At 38.7% G+C, this 24,848-nt stretch overlaps 3 protein-coding genes across 3 annotated transcripts; all 3 read right to left on the bottom strand.

Annotated features, from left to right (window-relative positions):
- Positions 1-463: 463 nt before the first annotated feature.
- Positions 464-4,097, bottom strand: LOC113296392 (ribosome biogenesis protein BMS1 homolog). Its single transcript, XM_026544703.1, has 9 exons — positions 3,958-4,097; positions 3,808-3,887; positions 3,596-3,732; positions 2,720-2,968; positions 2,312-2,542; positions 1,836-2,051; positions 1,314-1,461; positions 1,100-1,222; positions 464-759 (listed from the first exon to the last, which is right to left on the bottom strand). Exons 1-7 carry the CDS (start codon positions 4,095-4,097, stop codon positions 1,435-1,437), a joined length of 1,080 nt encoding a protein of 359 aa, XP_026400488.1. The 3' UTR covers positions 464-759; positions 1,100-1,222; positions 1,314-1,434.
- Positions 4,075-5,393, bottom strand: LOC113300156 (ribosome biogenesis protein BMS1 homolog). The gene is made up of 4 exons (XM_026549349.1): positions 5,302-5,393; positions 5,003-5,222; positions 4,847-4,934; positions 4,075-4,148 (listed from the first exon to the last, which is right to left on the bottom strand). The coding sequence occupies exons 2-4, from the start codon at positions 5,210-5,212 to the stop codon at positions 4,129-4,131; spliced, it is 318 nt and encodes a 105-aa protein (XP_026405134.1). The 5' UTR covers positions 5,213-5,222; positions 5,302-5,393; the 3' UTR covers positions 4,075-4,128.
- A 14,554-nt stretch (positions 5,394-19,947) lies between these two features.
- On the bottom strand, positions 19,948-20,712 carry LOC113296391. Its single transcript, XM_026544701.1, has one exon. The coding sequence runs from the start codon at positions 20,710-20,712 to the stop codon at positions 19,948-19,950; it is 765 nt and encodes a 254-aa protein (XP_026400486.1).
- Positions 20,713-24,848: the final 4,136 nt, after the last annotated feature.

The following is a 24,848-nucleotide window of genomic DNA, read 5'->3' as shown; positions in this document are numbered from 1 at the left end:
AATGGTATGAATGGTTGAGCCTTTTGTAGAAGTGAAGATCATTTTGCAGATGTAGTAGATACAAATTATTTGCGTAATTGGTTATCTTTATTGAAAAATTATTCAATGAAAAGTTGGCAGGCGCATCGCGTCTAAACTAGTTAACGGTGAAAACCCATCACTTTTGTTGTACTGGGGTTACCTTCCAAAGAGGAGATAACCTTCTCAAATATCTCATTAATCCAAAGAACGAGCTATATACATAACTTGAGCAAAATTTCCAAAGTTCAGTTCATCAATTTATCTCCACAAATTTCAAAGCAAGCATAATATTAGGAGGCAACATATGAAAAAGACACATAAGCTAAGCCGTCCAAAGTAGAGACAACCCTAAGCTAAGCCGCCCAAAGTTGAACGAACAACATTCTCCAAGAAAGCAGTGCTGCAAAAAAAAGCTGATTCGACTGGAGGAAACTTCATAAGATAAGCCGCCCAAAGTTTCTAATAAATTATTAGCAAAATAACATCAACTTATTGGACATCTATGCTTGTACCTCCCTAACATTTACAGATTTTTTGCTTACAGTAAAATACATTATTTGTTAAAATGTTTTTCTCTTGAACTTGAGACCATTCCAAAGTTTAACTGTAATCCCACATATCATCTTCAGCAAGAAACAGACTTAGTTTCTTGGACTCCTCCTCATCCTGTTGCTTTTTGACCAATTCTTTTCGCTTTTCCTCCGACATGACCACCACAGTTTTCTTTCCTTTGTTACACTGCAAAATAAGCACCACATCACCAACTGAATCAGCTGTAATCTTGCAGAGGCAACACCACTAGCCATTGACGGAAGTAAAGCGACAAAGAAGGCTGGAACAATTTTCCCTAACAATATTTAGTACAATGTGTGCCAAGAGGATCATTAAAATCAATAGTCGTCAGCAGGCAATGTGAAATATTTCACCTCCGCATTGTACTTTTATGTAGGGGATATAGGTGGCATGAATTATTTTTCAGGGAGTATATTATCAAGGTTGACGACCAGTTTAAAAGGCACTGTGAATTTGTACTACAGACTATCACGGAAAGGAGCTGAAACGGCTAAGATTCTCATACCAAATACTCAATGTTAAGAATCAACGTAAAAGTAGTTGAAAATGGATAGGAATAAGGCTCATCATCAGTGATCTCCACACGACGTCGTTGTTCAAGTTCAAGCCGCCTTTGAGCAGGGTCTTTCTGAGATTATGTACCAAAGACAAGTCAGAAATGAGAATGCAATTCTATAATCCATAAACTTTAGCCATCTAAGTTCAGATTAGGGAATAACTTTTTTGAGTGAACCCTTGTTAGCAGGAACAATCCTGTTGAACAAGCGAGGAGCCACAGCTTGGCACAACACAGGCATGATAAAAATATCACTCTCACGAATAGTCTTCTCAAATTCGCATTTAGCAACCCCCTTTCTTTTTTTTCGCCTGCCCAATACAGATAACATCAGAAATGCAGAAAACAAAAAAAAAAACTTACCAAACAGGAATCTTGAGATCCCTAAACAACAAAAACAGACCAACCACAGAGGCTATACAATTTAACATTCACTTAAAGGAACTTTCCTGCAAACTCTAAATCATCGCACAATTGTGGAAAAGAAAACATAGAAATGATCCTACATGCACTTAAGAAAGACCACACAAGAAACCATTTTTTTTCAATGTTCTAGACTTTTAGTATCACAAAAGAAAATGGATGGTGACAAGTGGTTCTATAATCTAGATACACATCAGAAAACTATATTAGCATTCAAGATCAGATACAGAAGAGAGATTTTGTTTTCGAACTTAACACAAACCTTAATGACCTTCCCCCAAATTCCACTGTCAGTCCGAATAGATGCACCTTTAAATGCAGCAACATCTTCAAAATCTTCTGGTTCAAACTTGATAAGAGCAGACCTCCTGTCTTTAAGGATTTTTTCAGGTTTTCCTTTCCGCTTGCTGTCCTTCATAATCTTAAAGTGATGCTTAGGGTCAAGAACAACTGCCTTTGCTGCTATCCGAAACACTTCCTGATTGAAAATGAAAAAGATTAACAAATTTATTGCATTCACCAAACTAAGCAAACTATTCGAAAACAGGACAGAGATAGTATCAAATTATAATAGACAAAATCAAGAAAAAAATTTATTTTTTTATTTTTTAGCTAGAATTTGCGTGGAAATCAAGGACGAATTATGCTGACTTAGACAGGTTCTTTAACTTATAACATTGAACTACCCTTTTTTATTGCAGTACAAAGTAAATAAAGTAAAACTGGGATACACCAGACCTTAGTTTTATGCACAACAGTAATTCTAGTATGGGCAGGTGCAAGAGGGCCCCAAAACATCGCAAGACAGTGCTCACGTTCGGGAATGAAGTCGCGAATCTGATGCCGTGCGTTGTCGATTTGCCTGGCATAAATAGGTTTTGTCCCGTAACGTCTCCAACCAGCTGACATGGTGACTGGCTCTGCTGACATCAACAGTTTCATATGCCAGTTATGCCGCTTAAGCATCGCCTGGAAAAAGAATCAGTTAACATGAAACTGGCATAAATATATTCCTATAATTCAGATATTCAAATATGGAACAATGAATATTTCATTTCCATACCTGTGTAAATAACTATATATTAACGAGTAAAAATTTCCAAAATGGTTCGAATTAAAAAAAAAAGATTGAGAAGGCATAATAACCTGCATATAACCAACATCTTTGTCCTCAGGACTGATACCTCCAACAAGAATTGGATGACAAGAATAAAAATTTGCAACCATCCTGAAGGGAACGTCATGAACCTCCAACCTTAGATAGGTCCCTGTTCTGAAAGTCTCATTCTCCATGGGGGTTAGCATAACAAAATTATTTTCCTCTGATAAAGGAAAAGGATCAATTGTGCTTCTAACACCAGCCAAATGAAAATCATCAAGACCAGCAATATGCACCTGTCTCGAAACAGGTAATTAAAGTCAATTTCATGGACAAAAATGCAAGTGAAGTTTGTGCTAGAAGAACATAATTTTTCTAAGTAGACTGTTTTCTTAGATTTTTTTTAAGTAGAAACGACAGGACAAGTAAGTGAATAGAAGAAAGTATAAGGCAGAGAGAGAGACGGGTTAGCCGAATGTGATTGTATCAACACATCACTCAGCCAGAAAGAAGAAACCACAAGGAAGATAATCTAGTCTAAAGCAGCAACAGCTCAGTAGAAGACATGCAGCGAAGTTACTCCGGTTTGTTTCTATCATTGAACACCGCAAATGGCAGGTTCCCTCTTATTCTTTGGTTTCACACGTGCTTTATGTGAAAGCTAAGCACATTTCTAGACACAGACTGTGAAACTTATCCTTGCGTACTCTATATATGTTGTAACAATAAGGTATCGTCCAATCAAAAACAAAAAAAATTGACAGCAAGAAATATTTTCAAGCCTGACAAAGTCACCGAACAAAAATGAATGGGTTCATAAAGGAAATTTCTAAATACAATAAAAAAGGGATTTCATCTGATGCCGCGTGGATTAAAGATATTATGATTTGGGAAACTCGCATTGACCTAGTTAGAGGAAGTACCTTAGCGCCGCTCTTGATATCACAACCTCGGAGGTAACCATACAGGCTTATGTTTCTACCGCAATTTGCCTCCCTGAGCACTTTTTCGGGAGGTGTAACATCTTCAAAACAGTCTACCAGCACAAAAGGATGTGCAGCTCGCCAGTGATGAGAGATGGAGTTGGAGCGTCAATATTTGTTCTGCCAGTACCTGTACATCCTGCATATTGTACCTGATATAACCATAGAGTGGATAAGCAACTCAGATAGTGTCTTTGTCAGATTTAAAGTAAGGGCAGACATCATCACTAGTCTAAATGCGAAAATGTTATAAGTATAGGCACATGAATCAGATTTTGCTGTATAAATCAAAAGAAACTTACAGGTCATCCTGAAGACCAGATATATTGTATGTTATTGCTCCTTGATATATTTCAGTCCGGAAAAGATCCTGCAGACGCTCTTCGGTTTCATTGAGTTTCGTATAATCTTTCAACTGGTCGAGATGTGTAAGAACACCCATAACCTTTGGAAGGCCGTGGGCTTGTAAAAGGTTAAGAAACTCGAATGTTTCCTGAAAATGACAAACGCGATAGTCATGAGTTAAAATTGACAGTATCAATGTAGTTAAAATTGACAAAATCAGAACTTGTACCTAGTATTAACATGCTCTACAACACCCATAAACAGCACCATAATGAAACAAATTGAAAACAAGAGTACAGAGACTAAATGCAACACTCTAGCTTTCATGACTTCTTATCAACTTGTATATCCTCACATTGATTAATGAAGGATAGATGAAAAAACATTTTCTTTAAAACAAGTATGAGTCTAAAAGTGAATCCTAGTCATGCTTGCCCCATGTCACTCCAATCTTTCCGTCACAAGTTGCAAAGTCATTAGCTTAGTCTAAACATGATTTGTTGGGCAAACCATAAAAAGTTTAACATCCTGAAATAGACAAGCAATTGAGATATAAATAAATATAAATCCCCCAGAATGTAGTGATGACATAAAGAAACTAAGAAACCCACGCACCGCTTCAAACCCATAATTTGCATCCACCAGTAACAGTACCAGATCTGCATACTTTGCAGCATCGATCATAGCATCAATATCATCCAGGCATTCCACTAACTGTAGCCTTCTTTTTTTGTCAGCTGAAGAAAGAAGAACAAGATTTGAGGCAGCATAAGCAATGAGTGAGTAAAAAATTAGTAGCAAGTTTCAGTAAGCTAATAATAATTAGAATTGCAGAAACAAACAAACCTGTTATGATGATGTTGGGGCCATTGGTGATATCTTTCATGGGATCAAAATATTTGACTAGAGATTTAATCAGCAGGGACTTCCCAACCTACAACAACATTGATACATATGAGAATACATAAAGTGAAAAAGGAGAAAGGGGTGAGTCATACAGACATTGGGAGGTCCTTGAACGAGAACAACGAAAGGTGGTGGTGGCGGTGATGATTCATCAACATTCCCCAAATACATAATTTTGTTTCGAAATATGTCTTCCTCATCACCCCAATCGCAATCACCTTCACACTTGTATTTGTAGCGTCTATATATTTTGAAAGCTGGATCAGCCAGAGAAGAAGAAGTAGTAGACGTGGATGCAATTGACATTTTCAAATCCCTACAAAAACACAACAGTATAATCAAAATCAAAATTCAACTTCAAATAAGAAAATACAGCACAAGAAAAACTTATTCACCTTGCCTTTCTTAGAGTGGATGTCTTCGTTTCGTTGATTCAACTTCGCTTTCTCTGATTCTCTCTTGAGCTCACAAAGGGGGATAGTTTAGGTTTAACAGTGAACGTGCTCACTTCCAGATTCTGATTATAAATAGTTCTCAACTGCGTTCCTAACCTTCGTCAAGCCCAAGCCCATTCATTATGCAGAGCCCATCGCTGCAGATTGAAGAACGATTTTTTGGGGACTACTCAAAAAAGGCGGGGGACTACTTTGTGATACAAATGTCTACCCTAAACTTATAAGGGGTGTCCTAAAATATGGAAATGACTAACCTATCCTTCACCTATATATATAATCACCTCCTCCCATCACCACCACCTATATATATAACCACCTCCTCTCATCACCACCGCCGCTCACCACCACCGACCACCTCAAATCACCACCACCGCCACCTCTATATATAGCTTAATTTAAATCATTAAGAACACAAAATCAAAATTATAACAAACCAATTACTTTTCATTCGGCTAGGAATGAGAAGTAATCATTAAAATGAGTTGAAAATGAGAAGTAATCATTAAAATGAGAAGTAATCATTAAAATGAGTTGAAAATGGAAGTTACAGAGAGAAGTTCGGCTAGGAATTATGTGAAAAAATCTGTCGAACTAGCCGAACTCAACTTTTAATGGAGGTTTTTCTTTCAGAGAAAAGTTCGGTTGCCTCGCAAAAAAAAATTCCCAACCGAAATCGCAACTTTTTTCCTTTTTCTCCTAGCTGAACTTTTAGTTCGGTTATGTAGTAAATTTTTTTCTCCTAACCGAACTTTTCTCTGAAAACCTATATATTGAGTTCGGTTACATCGATTTTTTTTCCCAGCCGAACTTTTAGTTCGGTTACGTCGCAACTTTTTTTCCTTGCCGAACTTTTCTCTGAAAGCAAAAACTCCATTAAAGCTGAAAAACCTACATTAAAATGGAGTTCAGTTACCTGCGTCTTCTGAACTAACCGAACTCTACATACATAACAGTTCGGTTACGTCGCAAGGCAGGTTAGGTAACCGAACCACTTTGACCTAGCCAAAAAAATTTCCTGAAATTTTCGATTTTTCCTTTTTTTGCACAATTCAAGTTACATTGACTAAATTTGAGCAATACATGAGTACCCATAACTTCATTTTCTGGTTGTGGTTGATAAAATCCATCATTCGGTTTGTCGCATTGAGTTTTGGAAAGATTTTTTTGGGTTCTTTGTTCATCTTTTCTTCTTCTTCTTCTTTCTCACAATAATTTTGATTCTAACAAACCTATCATGTTATTAACTCACTAATCACTAACTAATTATTACACTAACACTAAGAAATCATTACGTTAACACTAATTTGAGTTTCAAGGGCTTTTTTGGTATTAACAAAAAATTCGGATAAGGGATGACCCAACTTTACTTTCACTATCCACCCATAGTAGTCCTCCACAAAAAAGAAGTAGTCCCTAAAAAATCGTTCAGATTGAATGAGGCAGATTAGCGACAACTTCATGTTTTCCTTGGAACACCGAGTTTTTTTTTGGGACCATTGTTTTATAAAGCCATATTCCCTATAATTATAAGGGCTGTCCAAATAGTGACATTACTAATTTGTTGTTAACCCTAATTAAAATTAAAAGTAAATAACCACCAAAATATTAACCTAATCTATTAACAAAACAACTCCTCCACTACCCTAGCCGAACAGAAACGATTTGGGGGGAAAAATTTTCTTCTTCTTCTTCATTTCAACATCGATTAATCGACGATTCATAAAATTTTCATCGTCGGTTAATCGATCAAGTATAAGAATGGTTCTTCAAAAGAAAACCCCAAGACTCCCAGGAGAAGGTCCCCCATTAACACATCTAGCAAATCTCTCAAGTGAAATTTAGATTAATAAAGAAGTGGAACCGGAAGTTAGATTCAGAATCGGGTGTCAAAGACGCAAGAATAACCCTGAAACTGCCACTACTAAAATTCGCAGGTATTTTCTCACAAACCAATTACTTTTAATTTGATTTTGATTGGTTAAATTGAATAGAAATAATCAACATAGAGTTTAAATGGAAGTTACAGTGTGTTGTTCGGTTAGGAGGAGTTTCGAAAAAACCCTAGTTTTTTAACCGAACTTCCAGAAAAGAATAACACGAAGAAAAGTTTAGTTACACGAGATTTAAAATTAGGTTACTCAACTGGTAATTCTGTTGGTTCGCAAAAAGTGTTAAGACTGTTTTGTAACTGAGTGTTACCATTATTAAAAAAAAAAAAAAAAACTGTTGAACCTTTGTAAACGAACTTTGCTATTTTGCCCACTATGTTGAGTTTGTCTTTAACCGAACTTAAAAAAAAATTACCTTAGTGGATATATGTGGATTTCGGTTTGTTCGCATATTTATTTTTTTAGATTTTGGTAACCGAACTTTTCCTTAATTGCATATATGGGAAGTTCAGTTTGTTCGCAAAAAGTGAAGACTGTTTTGTAACCGAACTTTACCGTTATTACAAACAAAAAAATGTGGAACCTTTGTAACCGAACTTTGCTATTTTTCTCACTATGTTGAGTTTGGCTTTAACCGAAGTTTACCCTCAGTGGATATATGTGGAGTTTGGTTGCTCTGCATTTCTTTTAAAAATTCCTTGTAACCGAACTTTACCATTAATGCATATATGTAGTTAGCATATTTCTTTTTTTGGCTTTCCATAACCGGACTCTTCCGTAGTTGCATATCTGTTGAGTTTGGTTTGTTCATAAAAAAGCTTGACTAACCGAACTCTTTCCTGATTGCATATACGTGGAGTTCGGTTTGTTCATGATAAACCTTGAATAACCGAACTCTTCTCTAACTACATATATGTGGAGTTCGGTTTGTTTGCAAAAAAAAACTGGAATAATAGAACTAATCTCTGGAACACAAAATTAGAGTTAGCCTATTTTTCGTGAACTTTTTCTACTAACGAAACCTTACGCTAAGAACCCTTATGTTGCGTCTAAGCTAATATCTTTTGTTTTCTTCATTAGTAGCAAAGGTAAAAACTCAAACCAAACGTTACTGGAAGATATGAGAACTCTCACGCCTCGAGGAAAGGTAAATTGTGGTGCTAGTAAGCGTGGAACCAAAAATGCTAAGTTTGGAGGTAGGTCATTATCGGGTGTTTTCATCCAAGATGATGTCAATATAGATAATTTTGACAATGTAATCCAACAAGTTGATCAAGAGGTTGTGTAAGAGATGGGTAATAAAGAACATAATAAATGTGAAGAATAGGAACCAGCTGAAGAAGAAGAAGGAGATAAGAATGAAGAAAATGACAATGATGAAAATGAAGAAGATGGGGAAGAAGGAGATAAGGATGGATAAAATGAAAATGACGAATCAGAGGAGGAATAGTATGACGAGGAAGATGAAGAGGAACGAGAAGAAATATTTCAAGATAAACCTATCAGGATGCCTAAAAATCCCTGTGCTAGATATGCATACATTCCTCATAAGAATTTGTGTTTGTCGCCAAAGAACCCAACTTATGGTACTCCAAAAGACTGAGGGGAGGTATTGTTTGGCTACATAAACTCATGGGCTGCCAAGATATTTGCGAAAAAGGTATTGAATCAGAACCATCAAGATTTTTCAGTCGTTTTATTATATTTTGACATATATTTTTCTATATATTAGTATATTAGATATGATGTTGTTTTTGTAGGATCATAATAATGCGGTTCGTTGTTTGAAACGTCAGAAGAACAAGATATGGGATATACAGGACGAGTGTGATGAGTTCCGGTTAGAGGTAGTTGATTGTGTACTATGGAACGCGATACAACATGCGCACAAAAATTTGATATTATCACTGTTTCTGCGTTTTCCGAGAGGCTTTATATAAAGACGGATACCTTCCATATACCATTTGGCAAGATGGAAATAACTCCGGATGATTACAAGAGAATAACATGCTTACCAATTATAGGAAAAAGTGTTTGAGAAGAATATGATTCCTCGATGAATTATGAAGCTCTTGAAAAATTGGTTGAAAAGTGTCTAGGATGGGGCAAGGGAAAGGAAAATTGTGAGTTTAGACAAGCTGTTAAAGATCCTAAGAAAGATGAAGAGTACAATTGGATTTAGGAAGACCGCTCATTGAAGAAGAAGTAGAAAAAGTTCAAGATCAAAGTTTTGAAAGACGAGTTTGCAGGGACAAAGGTTTGGTTAGGGATGGAAAGTTGGTGATGACACCGGAGAAGATTAAGAATTATATGACTGCATATTTGTTATATCAACTAGGAACCATTTTCTTCCCCGACACTTCTAGGAACTTGGTAACTTCCCATTATCAGCCGCTTTTGGATAACCTTGAAGAGGTGAACAACTACTCTTGGGGCACGATGGTTCTTTCATTCGTTTAAGAGTAGCTCAAAAAAGCTCCGAAGTTTAGGACTTTTCAACTTGGAGGCTTATACACCCTTATTCAGGTACCTCGTCAGATTATCCTTTGTGTGTTTCAAAATAGTTAGTATACAGACAATAGATATTTGCAAACAAACCGAACTTTGCTATTGATAAGCGAATTTTTATTTTTTCAGCCGAACAAATGTGTATTGTTACTAATCATACTGCAAATTTACCATTTGTGGCTCCTTCGCATAGGTTTGGGTGTACGACCACTTCCCTAAACTAAAATTATCTCATGCTAAGACTCATTGTCTTTATGGGAATCCTACAAATGGTAAATTCGAAATTTCGAACTCACAGATGAAGGGTAAAGAAAAATAGTTGTTGAAGTTAAGGGAGAGATTGGATAATGCAACGATCGAAAATGTGATTTTCCATCCACACTATTCCATTAGATGAAGAGGAATATACCGCGAGGTTGTTGATTTCTCACCTACCGCAAGGTATAATGGACCGTTTTTTTATCCTGGTAGTTATACAATGTATAATCCTTGAAGAGTATTGAGACAACTTTGTTGTGTCCAAAATGTACCACAAGTGGAAAACTTCAATGTGAAGAAGCGGGGAACTAAGTACACCTTCAAATATTTTACCCCAAAATATGAACCTGGCCCATCAGTGGACCACTGGAACAACTATGGGAGTTTTCTTCTTCCACCTGAAGATTGTGTAGATACGTATGATGAGCCAAATGCCGCTGACAAGGGATATATGGAATGGTATGAACATATTTCTCATCCTCTTGTAATAAATAGAGTCCATCAAGCCCGTGCTGAGAAAGCGAAAGCAAAGGCAATGGAGAAAGAGGCTCAGAGAGTTCAGAAGCATATGACTACATGTGGTGAAGAGGCCTTGAACTTATGTAATGCCACGGTAAGATACTTTCTCTTATTTTTTTCCTTTCAAATTGTTATAAAATATTGAAAAATAATAGTTATTTATGCTTTTGATTGAAAAAAGGTGAGGTAGTTACGAAATTGTTGAAGAAAATGATGGAAAAAATCCAGAGTGAAGAGCCGATGAATACTCGAGAACAAGCAGACCTCTACAACCAATGGACTAAGGTTTTATCACCCAATATTGTTGATCCAAGCCAGACCAAGCCTTTTGTCAGCAGCAGTGGGGAGAGATGGAGAGTCTTCGCTCCCAATTGCGGCAGGAGCAGGAACAAGCCCGGGGACTAGAGAGGCAGCTGTTGTCAGAGGTGGAGGGTCTTCATACCCAGCTGCAGAAGGATCAGGAACTAGCCCGAGGGCTAGAGGAACATCTAGCTAAAGCCAAACGTACTTGTTTAAAACTTTGTTGCCCCTGATTGATCTTGTAGTGCCAATATCTTGAGTTTATTATTGTCTTCTTAGCCTAGATAGAGACGTTGTTTCCGAATACCGTCGGATGACCAAGAAGTTAAACATTGAAAAAGAACATGTTGCCACGCTTCAGCAGAAACTTCATAATAAAGATGAGAAGATTGACCGTCAAACTGTCGAGATCGAGGGGCGTCAATCCGAGCTTCTTCGATATCAAAGGTTCGAGTATGTGCCCGAAAAGATGGATAATCTTTGAGCTGATTTATCTTAAGCCCAGAAGGTTGCAGCTGATATAAGTCTAATGGACGATTCCTTAGAAAGTCAGTGTAGGTCATTGAGGTTTCAGATTAGAGATCTTCATAACGATCGTAAACAGCTGTTGCAGTCGAAGGATGTTACCGAGAAATCTATGCAAAAGTTGAGAGAGAAGCTTCGGAGGTTCGATGAAGTATCCCGACAGTTGGAGTGGACACAGGAGCAGCTATCGGGTCTTCAGTTAGCATATGACTGACAAAAGGCCGCTTGGAGTAATCATAAAAAACCTTGCCCCACTAATGAGTTTAATGAGCAGTATTATAACGAGTTAAACTCGAAATTGTCTGCGCTCGATATTAGCTTGTTGAAATCTGAATAAACTGTTAGAATATCTTTACCCTTACTTTCAGGTGTTCTCGAGCGTCATTTGTTGCCACCATAATGTTTTCTCGTTCTTGGATGTTATGTGTCTCCATATTGACTAGCTTTTTGTGTCTGCAGCCGAACAAGAGAAGGTCCGATCTTTGGAGCAAGATGTTGCCCAGATAAAGGCCAATGAGGCCCGATTGATCGCGGATATTTGTGGTGCAGTTAGGGTTACAAACATTTTCCCCCAAATTCAAAACAGGGCAGTTAGGGTTTCTGATTTCTCACCTAATTAGATGGGACAATTGCTCCATCTCTTCGACCCATGCTTCGTCTGCCTCTCCTGCTCCTCTCCATGCTCCAATTACGTCTCTAGCTCGACCTAGTTCATCAATCTCTAACCTAGGGTTTCAGAGAGAAACTAGATGAGAAGTTGATGAAATAGAGCGCTAGAAGGATAGGGGAATGATGGGTTTGGTGAGGGATAGCCATGATGGATTTTGGTGGTGGTTGTGGTGGTTGAGCTCGAGGTGGCGGAAGGTGATGGTGATGGCAGAGAGTTGGTGGTGGTGGTGTCGCTGTGTAGAGGAGGAGGAGGAAGAAGAAATCGACTAGGTTTAGGCTAGGGTGTGTTTGTTTTGTGGGATATAAACTTAGGTGTTTGAGTGTTGATCGGGACATCAAGTTTTGATGATTTGTGAGGGAATCCGTAGGATGAGAAGATGATGGATTACTCCAACGGCGCGATGAAAACGGATGTGGAGCGACCGTTGGATGTGTGATACATCAAAACTGACAGTTCAAGATCGAGTTAGGTACTATAATGTTAGACATGAACTTCAGATTTTGATACACGGAGATGAAGAGACCGTGGGATGAAGTGATGGATCCAATCTCACGGCTGAAAACGGAAGCCGTTTTGGGTTTGGGTTTTAGGTTTAGAATTCGGGCTTGAGAAATGAGTTTGGGCTTGGACAATCTTGAGCCCACTTCTTCTTTAAGAACAATTTCTTCCTTTTTAAGCCCACTTCTATCCTTGAGTCTTCCATATCACAATCTGCGCTATCTTTCTGCCGGATTCTTTTCGTTCCTTCGCTCTTTTTGCTCCGCAACTCATCCAAACTTTATTTGGTACCTAAAAATGCAAAATTAATTAATAAAAATATTTATTCTTGAAAACAATGAAAATACAGAATATGGGATAAAATGTAGAATTAATGCGCAAAAGATGAGTTAAATGCCAACAAAAAGGTGCTGATATATACAATATTTGGCACTCATCAAATACCCCCAAACCTGAATTTTACTTGTCCTCAAGTAAAACAAAACTAAGGAAATCGTAACTATACCACTGTCGCTGGTCTCTCGAATGCATTTAGCGTATGCACTAAGCCTTTTAAACCACTAAGTGTCCCTAGTGGACGAGTTGAAGTCTCGTGAGGGTTTACCGGAGGTGTACCCACAAAACCTTAGGACAAAATATAAGCTCAGATTCCATGAAAAGTGACATGTGCAAGACAGTTTAAGCTCACAGCAAAATGGATATGTCAATCTAGCTTTCTAAGGCACAATCCTAACACTGGTGACAACTAAAGACATGTGATAAGAGTGTAAAGTGTATCTACACATGTTAAGAATTATCAGAAGTTATGACTGTCAATCGCTAAGAGATAGTTTTTTAGGCTAAGAACCGAATTCAAAGCCAAGCTAGCTGTCCGGTTTTACGAGAATTTGGAATGTTCACCTAATGAGTTGGTGATATTTCAGTTTACCCGCGTTATACATCGATGGTTGCACCCTCCTTGCTTATTACAAGACTATTTACAACAAAAAGATGACTCTTATTTACATAGACTACTCTCTTTTATTTTTAGGTAAGAGAGAAACATTGTCTTTAACATGGAACTTGATATTTTTTGTATTTTTTTCTGATGATTTTTTTGATTTTTCTGATTTTTTTGATTTTTTTTTGATTTTTTTTTGATTTTTTTTTTTTTTTTGAAATTTACAACATAGTAACACTTTTGATATATGAATAAAAAGAAAAATTAATTACATGACACATAGCAAGAGGTAGCCTTTTCGATGCACCCGGTCAAATTCAATGGTTGCTTTTCTTAACGTAACCTCCAACTTCTATCCCAGCCAACCAAAGAACAAGCTAGTCAAGTCTCATTCAGTATTATAGATGATTGACAGTCTACTTAACCAATAAAAAACCTACCCGAGGCTAAACATGTATTAGTAGATCGTCCATGTGCAAAGTTCTTATCATCATGTGAATTGTGCTAGAATCAGGGGTGCCTTGTCATCTAGACTAAGAATCCTAAGTTTACATACATGCACATGAATCAACATTTCAAGGTAAATGAGCTCCATTTTTTTAATTTTTTTAATTTTTCAATTTTTATTTTTTATTTTTTTTTTTTTCAAAAAGAAAGAGTTCTGTTTTCAATGATAGCATGTGATCGTGGTATCTACTCTATACCCCCAAACCTAAAATAAACATTGTCCTCAATGTTTCAAAATATGACAAAATTATAATACAACATATGAAGAGGATCATGTTGAGTAGAGAAAAAGGAAAGAGAATACCCGGATGTCGGCGAAAGCAAGATTAGAAGTCCGTTATTCAAGGCAAGAATCCAAAAGTAACTTAAGTGAAAGCACAGTGGATTAGCAAAATATATACAAAAGAAGCATAGGATTTAACTAAGACATTATTTGGTTTTGACGGGAAACATTTGGTTTTGTCGGGCATGAAAAACATTTGGTTTTTGTGGGTTTTAAAAAATTTGGTTTATGGGATAAAGCCCAGCTACGGTTCAGTTGGGTTTTCTTTTTGGGCTCTCAGAAAGCCAAAGTACGAGGCCCAAATGGTCTTAAAATTTGTTTTACAAACTTTGTGTTGGGATAAGCCCACAGTTCAAGAGTTCAATGTTAAAACAAAATTACAAGAAGCTAAGTTCAGTTAAAACAAGCCCATAGACAGATCATTGGGTTTTAGGCTTAGCTCTTTTTGGCACAGCCTTGTTGGGCTTTCTTAGTTGCACAGCCCATTTGGGCTTGGTTCTCTTCCAGCAGCTTGGGAACAGCCCAGTTGGGCTTTGGTTCACAACAGCTCAACAGCAGCAGCAACAGGAGCACAGCAACAGTAGCAAGCAGGAGTTCCACAGGTCCAGCAGCAGCAGCACAGGTCCAGCAGCTCAGGCAGCAGCAGCAGCCACAGCAGCTCAGTGGCACCTGTTGGCAGCAGCACCAGGCAGCACAGGTAGCAGTACAGGCAGGTACCTGCTGGCTCAAAGCAGAAAGTGAGTAAAGATGCAAGCTATGATGCAGGAATGTAAGTGAACAATATGCAAATGAGTATGCAATGCAGGGAAAGATGCAAATGCAATGAACTATGATGCAAATATGAAGATGAAAGTGAATGCAACAAAACAGCAAAGAACAAATCAACACACAGCACCAAGTCCCCGGCAACGGCGCCAAAAACTTGGTAGGCCGGGGATGATGTATAAAATTAAGAGCAAAAGAAATAGGCCTACGGTTATACCGCAAGTGCACGGTGTAGTTGTAGTGAGTGTGCAAATACGGGTCGTATCCACAGGGACTGGGTGTGTGTTGAGATTCTCCTAAGCTAATTCTATATGCAAGGCAGTGACAAAAGATAACTGTGAGATGTTGGCAGTGAGGGAAGGAAGCAAAGCAAGTGACTAAGAATGACAGTGGAAAAAGTAGTGAAGAAAATGAAAACAGTGAGAAAATGATATTAAGGTTCCCAACTCCACCACTAACCTATATTATGCATTCACTGAATACACACTCCTTTCCTTGTGATGACATGGGTTAAGATGTTGGTCTTACCTATATCTAAGAAGTTTCCCCGCTAGAGAAATCAAAACCAATTAGAGTATTGCTCCATAGTGCTAATTGTCTACCTAAAGAACAACTAGCCTAAGGCTCAACAGTGGCCTGGTTTAGCATGATTGGTGGCTATGTCCACATAGAGTAATTCTAACTACAATGCATACATGGCATGTATTGTGAAAGCTAAATGCAAGCATGCTAGTTTGATTATCTCCTAGGCATTTTTAACATTCAAGAATGCATTATCAGTGTACACAAAACAGCAGGTTAGGGCTTCATTGAGACCCTCAGCCACAGAACTAGAACATGAACTGAAATTGAAACAACATTGCATTCAAATTTAACATGAACTGAAAATGTGCAAAACAATTGAAAATAACACAGTTGAGGAACTGGCTAGTCCAGTCCTGTTGGGTGAAGCTCTGGCTAACCCAGGCATTCCCCTTTACACACAACATACACCCCCTATTTATACTTACAAAACACAAAATTAGGGTTACAAACATTTTCCCCCAAATTCAAAACAGGGCAGTTAGGGTTTCTGATTTCTCACCTAATTAGATGGGACAATTGCTCCATCTCTTCGACCCATGCTTCGTATGCCTCTCCTGCTCCTCTCCATGCTCCAATTACGTCTCTAGCTCGACCTAGTTCATCAATCTCTAACCTAGGGTTTCAGAGAGAAACTAGATGAGAAGTTGATGAAATAGAGCGCTAAAAGGATAGGGGAATGATGGGGTTTGGTAAGGGATAGCCATGATGGCTTCTGGTGGTGGTTGTGGTGGTTGAGCTCGAGGTGGCGGAAGGTGATGGTGATGGCAGAGAGTTGGTGGTGGTGGTGTCGCTGTGTAGAGAAGGAGGAGGAAGAAGAAATCGACTAGGTTTAGGCTATGGTGTGTTTGTTTTGTGGGATATAAACTTAGGTGTTTGAGTGTTGATCGAAACATCAAGTTTTGATGATCTGTGAGGGGAATACGTAGGATGAGAAGATGATGGATTACTCCAACGGCGCGATGAAAACGGATGTGGAGCGACCGTTGGATGTGTGATACATCAAAACAGACGGCTGAAGATCGAGTTAGGTACTAAAATGTTAGACATGAACTTCAGAGTTTGATACACGGAGATGAATCGACCATGGGATGAAGTGATGGATCCAATCTCACGGCTGAAAACGGAATCCGTTTTGGGTTTGGGTTTTAGGTTTAGAATTCGGGCTTGAGAAATGAGTTTGGGCTTGGACAATCTTGAGCCCACTTCTTCTTTAAGAACAATTTCTTCTTTTTTAAGCTCACTTCTATCCTTGAGTCTTCCATACCACAATCTGCGCTATCTTTCTGCCGGATTCTTTTCGTTCCTTTGTTCTTTTTGCTCCGCAACTCATCCAAACTTTATTTGGTACCTAAAAATGCAAAATTAATTAATAAAAATATTTATTCTTGAAAACAATGAAAATACAGAATATGGGATAAAATGTAGAATTAATGCACAAAAGATGAGTTAAATCCCAACAAAAAGGTGTTGATATATACAATATTTGGCACTCATCATGGATGGCACCAACACCCTCACGACTTGTATGCCTTCTATACTCAGGTTCGTTAACATCGAGGCGATATAGGCTAAAGCATCCGAGTGTTGATTGTCTTTTCTGCAAATGTGTCGGAACTTGATATTGGGGATCTGATCAATGTAGAATTGGGATAGATCCCAATAATTATGCAATACTGTATCATGAATAACGTGTTGTCCATTAATCTTTCAAACCACCAGTTGAGAATCGCTAGTTAGCCTCACATCATGAATTCCTAGTTCTACAATTAATCGTAAGGCATGTGTCACAGCTTCGTATTCAGTGACATTGTTTGTTGCCTTGATTGGGCCATCTTATTTTCTTTTGGTGTAGTGAAGACTAATCCTAGTCCCGATCCTTCCTTGTTGGACTACCCATCTACAAACACTTCTCATCGTGTCGGGCTGCATGTTTCGAGGATATCGGACGGATCCTCCTTATCTTCTTCCATTCCCAGGATATCCTTGACTTCATCATCATCATCTAGGGAAAAGTCTGCCATGAAATATTTTACCGCCTGTGCCTTTACTGTTGTTCTCACCTCATAGAAGATGTCGAATTGTTTTATTTGAGCACTCAATTTGGATATCCGTCCCGATCTTGCCGCACTGTCAAGCACAGATTCTATAGAAGTCTTCGTAAGCACCTGAATCATGTGGGTCTGGAAATACGTTGGCATCTTTTGCGTTCCAAGTATTAGCTGTTCAATTCTGGTATAGTTCTTCTCTGTCGGGTTCATGGTCTTCCTTGTGAAGTACATAGGTTTTTCTTCTACTCCGAGATTTTTGACTAAAACTGGACTTATAGCATAACATGTTGCCCCGAGGTATATGGTAAGAACTTCATCGGGCTCGGGCATTTGTAACATGGGTAAGCTGGCAAGACGTTGCTTGATCTTTTGGAATGCCTTCTCGCACTTCTCGCTCCGTCTAAACTTTTCCCCTTTTCTCAGTGTTCCAAAGAAATCTGTACATTTATCCGACGATCGTGAGATGAACCCCCCTAACGCTGCCAAATTTCCGTTTAGCTTTTGTACGTCCTTTTTCGTTACTGGAAATGGCATTTCCATGACGGCCCTGATCTTGTTGGGATCGTATTCTATGCCTTTACTTGTGATTATGTATCTCAAGAATTTACTCAACATTACCCAAAAGGTGCACTTGGTGGGATTTACCCTCATTTTGAATTTTTTTCATAGTTTGAAAGATTTCTCGAAGGTCATCGATGTGGCTGGATGTCGTTCTACTCTTTACTAGCATGTCGTCCACATAAACCTCATTGGTGTTGTGTATTTTATCTTCGAACATGTCCTCGACTAGTCTTTGATATGTAGCACTTGCATTCTTTAACCCGAACGGCATTTTGCTGTAACAATATAGTCCTCTAGGTGTGAAGAAAGACGTGTTCTCCTGATCTTCGGGAGCCAAGGGGATCTGGTTGTACCCTGAGTACCCATCCATTAATGTTATTGCCTTGTATCCTACTATGGACTCTATTAGTTGATTGATGTTTTTTCAGGTCATTAAAGTCGATGCATATTCTTACCCCTCCGTTCCTTTTGGGAAATCCTACCATGTTCGATATCCACTATGGATATTGGGCCTTTCTAATGATTTTGTCTATCTATAGTTTTTTCAATTCAATATCTACCGTCGCTTGCAGCTCGGGAGCAATTCTGCGCATTTTCTATCGGATCGGCTTGAACTTCAGATCTATCCTGAGGAGATGGCAACATACCTCTGGGTCGATCCCCTCCATATCGTGCATTTTCCAGGCGAATACATCCATATGTTCTCGTAACAGAGTTATCAATTTTTCTACCGATAACAAGGATCCAATTCAGACTATTTTTGGTTCTTTTTTCGATCCTAAGTTGGTCTCCCGAGTAGACTCTAGGGATGAGATGTTTGTCTTTGACTCCTTGATCGGTGTCGCCTCCTTTGATTGTTATAAGTCCTCTTTATCACCTGCTTCATAGTCCATGACCGCATGCGAAATTACTTTTTCTAATTCTTCTTCATCTTTTGTTTCTTTAGCTTTACTCTTTTCTCGGTGCAGCCTAGATCGCGTGTCCTTGTTTTGTTGTATATCTAGCTGCATGCACAGCCTCGTGGCTTGAGGATCGCCTACTACTTCAGCGATTCCCTTATAAGTGGGGAACCTCAGCCTTTGGTGATAGGCGGAAGCCACCCCTTTGATACACGCGATCCAGGGTCTTCCAGTGATCGCCTCATATGGTAATACGATGTCCAAAACACAAAAGGTGGTGAGGGTATCTAGGTATCCTCCTCCGGGTGAGACCCTGAGTGTGATTTCTCCTTTTGATATGGTCATTGTTCCATTGAAGCCATAGATCCGATAGGTTGATGGTATTAGGATGTCATTTATAACTTTATTCTTTTAAATGTATTGTAGAAGAGGACTTCAACCGATCTTCCACTGTCTACCAGTATCCTCTTGACTCCCCACTCCTCGATGAGTAAGGTAATTACCAGTGGTCACTATGTGATTGGCCGTTCTTCAGGACATCCTTAGAAGGGAGGGTGATCGGCTGCATCATCCAAGCCTCTATTGGTAAAGTTTTGGCGACGCTGAAGATCTCCCTTCCTGACCGATCCCTTTTGTGAATCCTTGACGTGATGCTCGTCCCCAAATAAAATCCCTGGGTTACCAAGTGTGAAATGGTGTTACACACAAACTGGGTTCCCCGATCAATCCTTACTTGATGCACGGGTGCATCGAGTGAATTGCATGTGGGTGATGTTGCCCTGACAAATTACCTTAGGTATCCGTCCCTAATCATATGCTGAACTATGTCATTTATTCCCGACAATCATTAGTTGAGTGACCTCGGAACTGGTGATAATGACAGAATTCGGGATGGTTCTTTGTTTCATCAAATTGTATTCCCCTGGTCTTCGGGTATCTGATGTCATTCATTTTCTTTACTTCCTTGAAAATTTCTTCGAGTGGTGCGTTCAGAGGTGTATAAGTTCTTGGTTCACGGCGAGGCCTTTTCCCCTTATCGTCCCACTCCTTTCTTCCAGCAGTTTTAGGTGGCGGATCCGATCTCTTCTCTGGCCGCTTCGATGCCTCCTGAAATACTACCTCCAATGTTGTACTTGCCTCTTGTATTCCTCTATCCTTGGAACCCTCTTGTATTTCCTCTAGGGCGATGTAGTGTTCCTGCATCTTCCTCATTTCTTTCAATGTCTGAGGTTTCTCGGTGAACATGGCTACCCAGATAGGGTCCGACTTCCCGAGTGGATTTTCAAATCCAAATATCTGTTGGTCGATTGGCACCTTCCCGATATCGGTACACAATTTCCTCCACCTATCCGTCAAGGACCTCAAAGATTCCTTAAATATTCTTACCAGAGTGAACAACTTATTGACCCTAGGTCGAGCGATGTTGTTGTGCATATATGTTTCAAGAAAGGTTTCTATCAGAACTCCGTAGTTTCCGTTTGACTCTGCTGGTAAGGTATAAAACCAATTTCTCGCCTCTCCTTCCATACTAGCAGGAAAAAATTTACACATAACCACGTTGTTGCTCTTCCATTGAAGTAGTGACATCATGTACATCTTTGCATGTTCTACCGCATATCCAGTCCCATCAAACCTCAAGGTAAACGTCGGGAGATTACACTTGGGGGAAATGGCGCTTGTTCTAGTTCTCGGGTGAAAGCGGGTTTCTCGTCTTAACTCATTACTTCTGCCAATTTATCATCTTCGTCGTTTCCAGATAGTTTCTTAACCATATCCTCTAGTTCCTTGAGCTTAGCTTCCGTAGCATTGTCTGAACTTCTACTCCGTTATGGTGTTTCCTCCTTGGTTGAAGAGTTATCCGTAGGACCATATCCTCCTCTCATGTTGTTTGGATCGGGTGTTCTCCCTTGAGGTGGTCGGGTGTCCCTTGATCAGGTTCGGTTGCTGGATGTGCTTCGGCTAGACGATCCACCCTATCTCGCCCCTTGATTTCGGAGCTGGTAATTCTCGTGTTCCAGTGCTAAGTTCATTCTCTGTAGTTCTCTCATGAATTCCTCCTGCCTTCTCTGGTTTTCCAGGATAGCCATCAGCGTCGGATTTGTACTTTCGTGTACGAAATGACCGTTCACATGGTTTCCTACTGTGGTAGGTGGCGCGGGTGCGTCCGGGGCAACGGGGGTTGCGGTTGGAGGTGCCATAGGAATGTCTCGAGTCATGTTATTTCTATACAGAAGAATTTGCATGAGTCTTTCTTCTTCTTGGTCCAACGTATATTGGTAATTTATACGTTGTTGGGCCCGCCTACGGTCTTCTCACATCATTAATGCTTCTTCATCATCCTCAGTATCCGACGCAGTCATTCCATCCATCATATTCTCGGTCCTCCTTTGACTCGGAACGATGCGTAAGGGAGAAATATTATCGTCTCCACCTAGATTAACTTCTTCGTCAACAGTTTTCATTCCTACAGCCGGTACTCGGGATTTTTCTGGTTGATGTTGTCGGCTGTTCTGTTGTCGCGAACCCGTCATTCCTTCTTGCATGCTTTTCCCCGCTACTGTCCGATTTCTCAGGGTCCTCACTGTTCCTGAAGTACTAGCCATCGGCTCGGGTATGCCTTTTCTTCCGAGATTCGTCCCTACCTACATCAACCGAACACACGAAACCTCACTTTGAACTGTTTTCGAAAAAGTTTTTGTGAAGTACTAGAAAAAGGTTCTGACATTCAGACAAGGTCCAGAAAAGTACGATTCTCTCTATTTTGTCGTGCTGATCTCAGTAACTAAATTAGTTGACTACCCAAACACTTTGAGAAATACCTTACAATACGTCGCTTTCGGTACTTTTCCCATGCATTAATCACTATTTTTCCTACATTCCATGTGACGGAAATCATTAACTAGCCGTATTGTGAGTCGGAAAGTTTCTTTCCTGGTCAAATATCGACGTTGTGCCTCCGTTCAATCATGCTGACGGCGTTTATCAACAACTCGAGAGCCGTAATAACACGATTTCCACGACCAAACCCATGATTCTGAGCCGATCTACTGGTACTAACATTATGCTCATAATTTTAGCAAATCCCATGATTCGAAGTGAAAATTGCCAAAGAGATGAAGTTTCATTTTAGCTATTACCAAACATCAAAGATGCTGTTTTTGGAGATTTTGAATCTTTCTAACAACTCTACTTAGCAACGGAAATAGAAAAGAACGATTCTATTAAGCAAAACTCAACACTGAGAGTAAAAGGAGGTAAAAAATAACCATCGAGATGGAGTTTCGTTTTAGCTACTACCAAACATCAAAGATGTTGTTTTGGGAGTTTTTGAATCTTTCTAACAACTCGACTTAGCAAAGGAAATAGAAAAGAACGATTATATCAACCAAAACTCAACACTGAGATACCTCAAGAAAAGTTAAAAGTAAAGAGATCAGTTTTTGTCAAACAACTTATAAGTTTCATCTATTAACTCGTCTAACCAAAAGAGTTCTTTCTTTAGATTCAACTAACACACAAGATGATTTAGGAGCTTTTGATTTTTCTCTTTTGATGAATGATTTAAAGGTATCCAAAGATGTTACACGGTCCCCTTAGTCGGCGCCAGAATGTAGATGTGGAAAATCCTACTACTACATCTAATGGATCTCAAACACACACACACATTCAAAGTAAACAAGCAAGAGATGAACATGAACACAAGATATACGTGGTTCGTTATGGTTACCTACGTCCACGTGGGTGAAAGGATGATATTATTACTCAATTCAAGGTTACAAGTGATGATTCTTACTCATTGATTCTCTCACAAAATCTCTCGTGGCCTCTCCTGAATTCTTTACAAGGCACTCTATTTACAGAATAATATGCTGATACATCCAAACTACAGTGTGAGACGCAATATATCTTTCTTGATGTTCTTCTCGGGTGATGAGCGATGTTCTGCCCAAGATGCTGATCCGACCTTAGTGAGTACGACTACCGATATTCTTCTACCCGATGTAGGCTACTTAACATTGTATGATCCGATGTCGCCCTTCATACTGACCCGATGCTATTAGTGTTCGGCCTACCTTAACCAGGTCCTTCTTATCTTCTCCAACTACCATGTCAGAGCATTGATTACTCTGATGTCCGACAAACAACTTTCCATCACATCCGAGTTCACCTTTACACGTACTTCTCTTTCCTCGTGCCAAGCTTTAAGAATATGATTTAGTGCTTCATTCCTTTCTCATCATCGGTACGAAATTGCCTAGGATCGCTCCACTTGGATCTGTGGATTATCTACTGCTACACTTACTATAGCATGGATGATTTGGAAAACCCCATTAATTTCATAAGTATTTTGAAAAAAATGATTAATAGAGCTATTGAGAAATCTGTCTTGAACAAGATGTTATTTGAAAATGTTGTTATTGTCTTGACAACGGGTCTATTAGAATAACCGAATGACTAATGTCAGTTGTTGTAGACATAGAGTTTGAGTCTGTGGGTTGTAAATGACTACCAGTCATCTTACAAAACACCACAATAGTAATTAAGTCTCTCATTCACCATTGCTTTCATTTTATCTCGTCTTTAAACTGTTACATTAGATGAGTTTATAACTTCAATAATTTAATAACAAAGGAGATGCAAATGGAATTTTATCAACTCCAATGTCTTTATTCAAAGCATTAAGTCCAGATGGTGGTAGCGCCATGTAAGTATAATGTTTTTCATATTCTCAATGTGGTACAAAAACTAGTTTCCACTTGTTAGACATTTACGAAGTTATTTTGTTGTGGTTCATAGGTCTTGTAGCTGATGGCAGAAGATTACTACTTTTGGGACAAGCAGGGAGGTAATACTATTGCATTAACATCTCAAATATATCCTTATATTAACTCTGCAACCATTTTTCCATCCTCAAATTCACAATTATCTGGCAACTAATTATTATTTCTTAGCTTCAAGCTAGCTTATATCTAATTTTTGTTACTTAGTTATAAAACATTCTTATACATAAACGCATTAAATTTGGTTGTAGGGTCATAAGAAATGAAAGCCAACTTTTATCTGAGAACTAAATTCTTATCTTGTGTGGTGTTCATCACATAAAAGTCTCAGATCTTATAATGGAAAATGTTTAGTGCAGATGTTATCCAAGTAAAATAATCTTCTTAGCCGGATCTTGACCCTTACCAAATTTTAGGGAAATATTTTGGTAGCGTACTGCTCAAGCATTTTTGTTCTAGTGACGACCAACTATCATAAGGTATGAACGGCATCAATCAATCTAATTAATTTGAGCAAGTTTTTATTTCATAAATGTTTTTTACAAATATTATCACAATTAAATACGTATAAAATGGTTGATTGACTCTGCTTGATGAATAAAAATACTTGAGCGACGCATTAATAAAATATTTTTTTAAATTTAACAATATATTCGTGCAAAAAAAAAATCCTCGTTGTTGGACCATAACCTCAAAAAAAAATTGATATATTAAGTCGTATAAAACCTCGCTGCCAAATTGTAACCCCGACCAAATCTGATAACTCTAGTAGGTTGTGGCAGCTTTGATACATCCGACCACAAGAAATAAATGACACTAGAGGAGGAGTCGAGAATAAAACATAACCTTTAGCTAGGCATATTCTTATGCACATGTTAAATCATATAATTTGTCACTTTTGCATCCACTATACATGGGTATGACAAAGTGGTTAAACATAGGTGGTTAATT

This window comes from Papaver somniferum, chromosome 7, assembly GCF_003573695.1.
Source record: "Papaver somniferum cultivar HN1 chromosome 7, ASM357369v1, whole genome shotgun sequence".
Classification (NCBI taxonomy): Eukaryota; Viridiplantae; Streptophyta; class Magnoliopsida; order Ranunculales; family Papaveraceae; genus Papaver; species Papaver somniferum.
The sequence above is the reverse complement of the archived record's forward strand: the minus strand, read 5'-3'. Positions and strand labels throughout refer to the sequence as shown.